General features: G+C 30.6%; 1 protein-coding gene across 1 annotated transcript; it reads right to left on the bottom strand.

Annotated features, from left to right (window-relative positions):
• Positions 1 to 1,571: 1,571 nt before the first annotated feature.
• On the bottom strand, positions 1,572 to 6,884 carry LOC139491861 (kelch-like protein 12). The gene is made up of 2 exons (XM_071279772.1): positions 6,763 to 6,884; positions 1,572 to 3,139 (listed from the first exon to the last, which is right to left on the bottom strand). The coding sequence occupies exon 2, from the start codon at positions 3,114 to 3,116 to the stop codon at positions 1,674 to 1,676; it is 1,443 nt and encodes a 480-aa protein (XP_071135873.1). The 5' UTR covers positions 3,117 to 3,139; positions 6,763 to 6,884; the 3' UTR covers positions 1,572 to 1,673.
• Between the last annotated feature and the right edge of the window lie 534 nt (positions 6,885 to 7,418).

Raw genomic sequence — 7,418 nt, forward strand, 5'->3', positions numbered from 1 at the left:
ATTTTCTAATGTTTTTGTGTGGCAAGACTAAAACAATAGTGCTGTTTTTTCTTCTTATTTGCTTAATGCATGTAATGTCTAGTGGCAAATATTTTCTTTGAGAACGAGAACAAAGTTACAATAAATCTGATATTAAGTTTCAACGTATGTCAAGCGGGATAGTGCACCATAGTTTCGACTACCTCTATATAATATTGACATCAGTATGTTTCATATGGGAAGACATAGGCAGAGATTTTTCTTAAGAAAGTCCATCTATACCTACTTTCACAGTTATTGAAAGGATTCTGTTAAGCGCAGAAAGCGTGGAATTCTCAAAGCATAGAATATTTTGTTCCCATTCTTGACGTTTGTTTTTTTTTCTTGTTTTTTTTCTTTTTTTCTTATTGTGGGGATTGGAGTGTTTGTTGTTTGTTGGAGTTTTATTTTTGTAGTGCAACTCTTGTATGTCATTTCGTCTACAGTGTTTTGTCAACTCAGATTGTAAGCACGCTTCAAGACAATAATACGTATGATAACGATTTGTGCGCGCACAACTCTCGAATAACCTACATACCGAACGCTAAAAGCCTAAGGTTAGGTAAGCCAAAAATATAAAAAGGTTATGACAATAAATTACAAAAGGGCAAAGCCGTTTAAGCATGATTTGACAAAAGCCAAAAAAAAAGATACAAATCCAAAAAAATATTTGAAAATGTTTTGCATTGAAATTGAAATAAAACAATCCGAAAAATCATCAAAATTGATTATTTATCACGTGATTTAAAATCACATGAAAATTTTAAACGTTGATTTGTTATCGATATGAAGAAAGTTCAATGTTGCTATGGCCTTTCGTTTCTTTATAGTTTTCTTAGTTCCTGTATTTTCTTTTTAAACATTTCACAGGATATCTTCCATGTCCTTTTTAACACATTAAAATACAAAAGATCAATTGAACAATAGCTCATAGTTGACCTTTGACTTTGAAAAACTGATCGTGAAATTTGAAGAGTGATCTCACACTTTTCCAACTTAATCCATATTTCAACATTCCCAGTCAGGTTTTATCTGTTTATATCAGTAAATATAGTTCAAAATCAATGTACTATGTAGATATATATATAGAATTCGAATACTGATAACACTGGTCAGGATTCTTTTTCAACGAATTGATAAAACCTATGACGCATTATCTGAAAGATTGGTTTCTGGAAAGAAAATTACGCAGTTCTGTTATAACAAGGAAGAAGATAAACTTGTGTTTAAATCCTGTTTCTTTTTCTACGACGTCTGTGTTTTTCATGACAAAATAACGTAAAGGACCTGCGGGGTAAAACTCAATATTTTACTTACATTTTAAGCCTATAAAAAGAACCAGCTAAGAAATGAATTTTAGCATACATGCATCATTTTTAATTGTACGCTACAAAATATCGATTCCAATACATGACCTAAATATCGTACAAAAACATTTGTTGATCCAATGTTTTGATTTGAGTTTTCATGCAGTACTATTAGTTCGTTAATATTGCTAAATTAAATTACATCCTTCAGGCAAATGATTTCAATCATAGGAACAACTCAACATATGATTTACAATTTGGAAATTTAATTTTAAAACATCTCAATGAGTATATAGAAAGCAAAGAATCAACGTTATTAGTAATACAACTTAACAAATGGCTGTCTAGTCACCTTGAATCATTAAATGGGATCAAATTAGTGTAGGAAGGGACTTTAATGTCACAGCTTCCATAAATTGGAAGATTACATGGTAGTTTTCGGTCTCGTTTCCAGCTGTTTGTCTGAATATCATATCCATCTTTTTCAAATCTATCAATGTTATTATCGGAAACGGACGCGCCAACAAAGTAAATATTGTTTCTTGCAGCATACATTCCAAAATTATTTCCTTTCGTAGGTAAATCTTTACAGGAAGAAAACGTTTTTGTCTCGATGTCATATTGCAGAAAATATCCCTCGCTTGAAGCAATGAATATTTTCGAATCATAGAGAACGGCTCTACAGTCCGAACAATTTTTCAAAAAATTGGCCACTATTTCGACTGATTTTTCATTTGGGTCAAAAGTTAAAAGGCCCGTCGACTTTATATTTTCATTACTTAATAATTCGGCAACAATGTATATTTTATTCAAATAAGTCATACATGGGGCGAATGAAAGTTTTACGTTGTCCGGTAGATGTGCAATTGTTTTCCATGACTTTTTAATCAAGAACTTATTTCGATGGTGCTTTGTGTCCAGTTCTTCTATTTCTAACACATTATTTCCATTATGGTGGCCACCAAGAGCGTAAATGAAATCTCCAAGAACCACCAAAGAACATGCTGACCGTTGATGATTGAGATTATGACAGTTTTCATGCTTTAACAGAACAGGATCGTACCGAACTACATGTTTTTCAAATGCAATGTAAACATAAGGTGCTTCGGTTTCATCTTTTTGCGCACATGCAACAGAAAACCTGTCTTTTACGTCATGACTTTTAAATAAATTCCTGTGACAAACCAGATCGCCATCGCAGTTGAAGACAGCCACTTCTATTGTATACTTTGATAAAACAGACGGAAGGATCATGGCATGATATAAATGGTATGTTTTTTCACTGTCAAAATATTTTCGAGGAGACCGCTGTTTTTGGACCAAATGTAAAAGTTTTCCGTAAAACATCAAACGATTTTCATGATTCCTATTTAGCCATTTTTCCAAAGCTCGGAAAACATCGTCATGTTTAAAAACCTTTTCGACCTGACAAATTCTTTCTAAGCTAAGTTCATGAAGGTCTACAAACGAATCAGTATGCCACAGATTCTTGAAATGGTCGGCTATTAACTCTATGGCTTCCTTCTTGAGAAGTAAAAGTTCATACTTTTCAGCGATTTGTAAAGCGTCTATTGAATTCATCACTGCTACGTATTCTAGAAGCTTCTCCTCACAAGCTGTTTTCAGAGGACGGGAGATGCAACTCACTTCCAAATACAGCAAAATGTTGTCATAATTGATAAGTTCCTTACACACTTGGCCAGTTTTGAGAACTTCCACAACATGTTTTCTGATTGGCTCCGGGAAGCGGTGAACCATATCACACCTGTCGCAGTTCATTTCACCATACATCCCAACTGAAAAACTGCTTAATTCTGTAAGATACAATGTAGAGTACATTGGAAAGAAAAGTATGACTACTTTTAAAAATTAGGAATTGTTCACAGAGGAGTCAACTTTGCAAGCTGTTTAGACATCCAAAAAAAGAAAATAAACTAATGTACTTATTACCAAGACATTTATGTTTTCTTCCGCTTTAGACAGATAGGACGCATGAATGTTTATATGAGTCCTCTCTGTATAAACAAACTTTTTAAAAGGGTCGTTTATAACACGTGAGACATTTAGCTAACTAACACCAGGTTTAATACACAATTTACTACATATGTAAATACATGTACCAAGTCAGGAATATGCTAGTTGTTATCTATTCGTTAGATGTGTTTGCGCTTTTGATTTTTTCAATTTGATCAGGAACTTTCCTTTTTGAATTTGCCTTGGAGTTAATTATTTTTGTGATTTTACTCTTTAGTATGTCTTTAGGGTATAATAGTATGTGATTATGTAAAATTCTTAATTCCCTTTTCTTTTTTATTTCAATTATTAAAAGGTAAAAAAATCTTTAAAATTTAAAAGAATATATTAAAAGGGAAAACAATCTTTAAAATTTAAAAGAATATATTAAAAGGGAAAAAAATCTTTAAAATTTAAAAGAATATATTAAAAGGGAAAAAAATCTTTAAAATTTAAAAGAATATATTAAAAGGGAAAAAAATCTTGCATATGCAATATTAAGGAAATTTTAATGCATAAATAAGATCTTACCTTTGTATGTGAAATATTCTATTTAAAAACAAACACAAGTATTTTATAAGAAACAATTATGTACTGTATTCGTTATGTTTATAGAATTTGCTTTTTGAAATTTATATATCACAATACTGTCTTTGTTTATATATAATTTTACTTTGTGTGGGAGTTGGAAATTCTTCCAGGCTAAAAATAGCTTATGAACACGCAGGTCGAAGTCTTATGATAAACATCCGTCTTCAAGTTAATGTTATATTTAATAACACCTTACATAAAAAAAGCCAGATTTTGATTGGTTGATAGCTAGTGTATTTTTGGCATATTCTAATATGTTTTCCTAATTTCAAACGAGTTTGCCTATTTTTCACCAATGCCGGAGAATTTGCCTCAGATACAATGGTATTTGCTATTTTTGATATTCATGTTTTACCCTCTCGAGCATCTTCCCTTCCAATTTATTTTTCGGATATGACGTTACATAATAAAAGCGAGTTTACGCGTATACGTACATGTATAATTCCCGCGGTTCTCTGATATTATCCTTTTATCCTCAAAATTATGCAAAAACATGTTAATGAAATACAGCTTTCATGTAAAAAAAAATATAATTTCACTTGTACAGAGATTTTCAAATCTTAACAACCATTGAATTAAAGCAATTGTTCTATTTTTGTGGACATCATTTTTTCAAATATCAGTTTAACAGTTGTATATAACGATATTGCAAAAAAAACATTTTCTGCTAAATACCTGCACATAAAAAGCAAATAGAAAGAGCATGGTATATAGGATGTAAAACTAATTTTTACATCATTTATGGTACAGATTGGATTACACAAAATGGAGATTCCGCAATGAAAATTCCTTTAAGCTTACGTATCTGAACAGATGACATGTCATTGTGGTTTGATTCAGTAGTGGTGTTATAGTACCCTTTCGGGGCACCTTGGATCACCCCTAGTTTCTGGTGGGTTTCTTATTGCTTATTGCTTATTTTTGTATGTTGTGTTTTGTGTACTGTTGCCTGTCTGTTTGACTTTTTCTTTTTTTTTCTTGTGAGTTTATTTTCGATTTGTGAGTTTGAATGTTCCTCTGGTATCTTTGGACCCTTTTTTATTTTCTGTGGTATTTATTTACATGACAAACGATATCAAAAAATAAAATCTGTTATTGGAATATGAATACAGATTTCCATAAATATTTTATGAGACTGTTGCTTGCGATCGCGCCACTAAAAATTATTCTCATGTCAACCAAAAATATGTTTTTTGTTTCGGTTGTATTAGACAATCATAATGTAATACTAAAAAGGACCAGCAGTATAATAAAAGCGCATATATAAGTATATGCATATAAATAACCATGCACTCTATCAAAATAAGATGCACATTGATTTTGATATGTTATCGATGAATTATTTTGCGTCTTTTAAATTGAATAAAAAGTTGGGAGTAAAAACTTGCAGGTGACTTTAACATAGATATAGTAGAAGTTTAAGATAGTACAAAGATTATAATTTTATTGTTAATGTAATGAAAAGTTAAATTTTAATAAAAATAAAATCCATCCAAATTTATATTTCTAAAATTTGACTTGCATATACAGGATAACCAAACAAAGCAGACCAATAATGAGTCAAAAATAGTTTCGACACATTCAGACATGGTATTTATGACATGAAATTGTAGATATTCAATTTAAAGTTTTTTAGGATTTTATGTTCCCGGACAAGTCATTGGGTGTCATACCTGCGACTCCCTGACCATCCTATCCATCTTCATATACTGTACATAAGTACAAACTCACAACTTATACAGCGTTTGATCAGTATGTATTAAATACATTGAATAAATCATGTGTAGTAGGAGTAACACCCTTCTAGCACAAAAAGAAACTGACGAAGGATCATTGGTTCAGAGTAGGATCATCTACTAGTATATAGTTGTTTACGTAGCGTACGTACTGAACAGTTCTAATTTGGGACGATTTTTTTAAAAAGTTACCTTAAAATCTGTATAGTTAGAACATGCATGTTTTAAGGGGTAAACTTAACCATTTTGATATGGAATAAAAGAAAAGAATTCAAACTAAATGAACGAACATGATTGACTACAAATGAACATACTGATCGATTATTGTTGCGATTCTCTGAAATTGAGAAGTTGATTTCTACCTTATTCCTGAAATATTAAATTGAAATGAATTATTTGATTACAATGGGTAATTAATATATGACATCAGATCTTATTAATACGAAAAAGGAAATTATTGGTTTGCCGTTTTATACCTCAAAATGTATCCAGGATACATACAGCATCAAATCAGAATTGAAAGTTCCAACTCAAGAAAGCTGGGATCATAGGAAGCTTTTACTTTTGACCACTGTTCTTAAGATTTCCTATTTTCTTTGACTTATATAAAATCAGAGGATTTATGGCAAAAAACGAATTAGTTATTATCGCGATTTCTTATGAATTCGTGCATATATCAATTCGTCTGTATAACCGACATTATCTACTTGTTCTCATTTTATTTTGTCTTGTTTATAGGACTAACAGAATGATATTACAAAATATACCAGGTGTTTATATGGGAACCCCCTCCCCCCCCCCAAAAAAAAAATAATTACCCAAACAATTCTGCTTAGTAAAAAAACATTTTGATATTTTTACAAAGTTTGACAGAAAACTCATAATTTAAATCGGAAATGTATATAATGTATGTGCTCCCCTTATATATAAAAACATTCCCGTCCTTTTTTGCGTCAAATTAGACATATTTATTTTTCAGCTACTGTCAGTTTAACTAAGTTTTGTATTTTCTCATTAGGTCTGTCAAAGAATCTTTGATATATATAACACGAATACAAAATATCAGTCTCTTAACAAATATAAAGATATCGACTTACCTTGATGTAGATAATAAGGCGTCAAGCTGAATACAAATTAATAAATGCATTCAAGGAAGTTGCCGTTGAAATGTTTACCAAAATTTAAAGACTTTTTCAGTTGTTAAAAATAGCTGGTTGATCATGATATCTTAAAATATAAGTGTACTATAGAAACTTTATTATTAGATTGAATGTTATTTCTATTGCGTAATTTCAATAGTAAAATCACTTTACATGAAGTCGGTCAAGGATGATTACGTCATTTCAGTATTTATTTCACTACAAGGCTAATCAAGAATTAGATAGAACAAACTTTTAACTGGTTTGATCAATCAACTTTATTAAGGTCGAATGTTAAACATTTTTTTCTATTTTAAAGAGGTTTTTTCAATCATAAACCATTACATCTACAAATGTATTTTATAAACTAAAGAAAATTGAGAAAGTTTTTTTTTTATTCAAATCTAGTAAGATAAAGTTATGAAAAAACAACTATGTAGACAAGATTTTGCCGGGATCAGTTTTTTATATACTGAGCCAAAAGAGTTTAGCATAATAAATATAAAATTTTATTTTATATTCTAATATGACGTGCTTCTTTAGCTTTGTAAAGAAACCATACTTTATTATCCAATAAAATTAGTTTGCACATGCGTATATTGACTACGGCCGAA

The sequence above is a fragment of the Mytilus edulis genome, chromosome 10 (genome assembly GCF_963676685.1).
Source record: "Mytilus edulis chromosome 10, xbMytEdul2.2, whole genome shotgun sequence".
NCBI classification, from domain to species: Eukaryota; Metazoa; Mollusca; class Bivalvia; order Mytilida; family Mytilidae; genus Mytilus; species Mytilus edulis.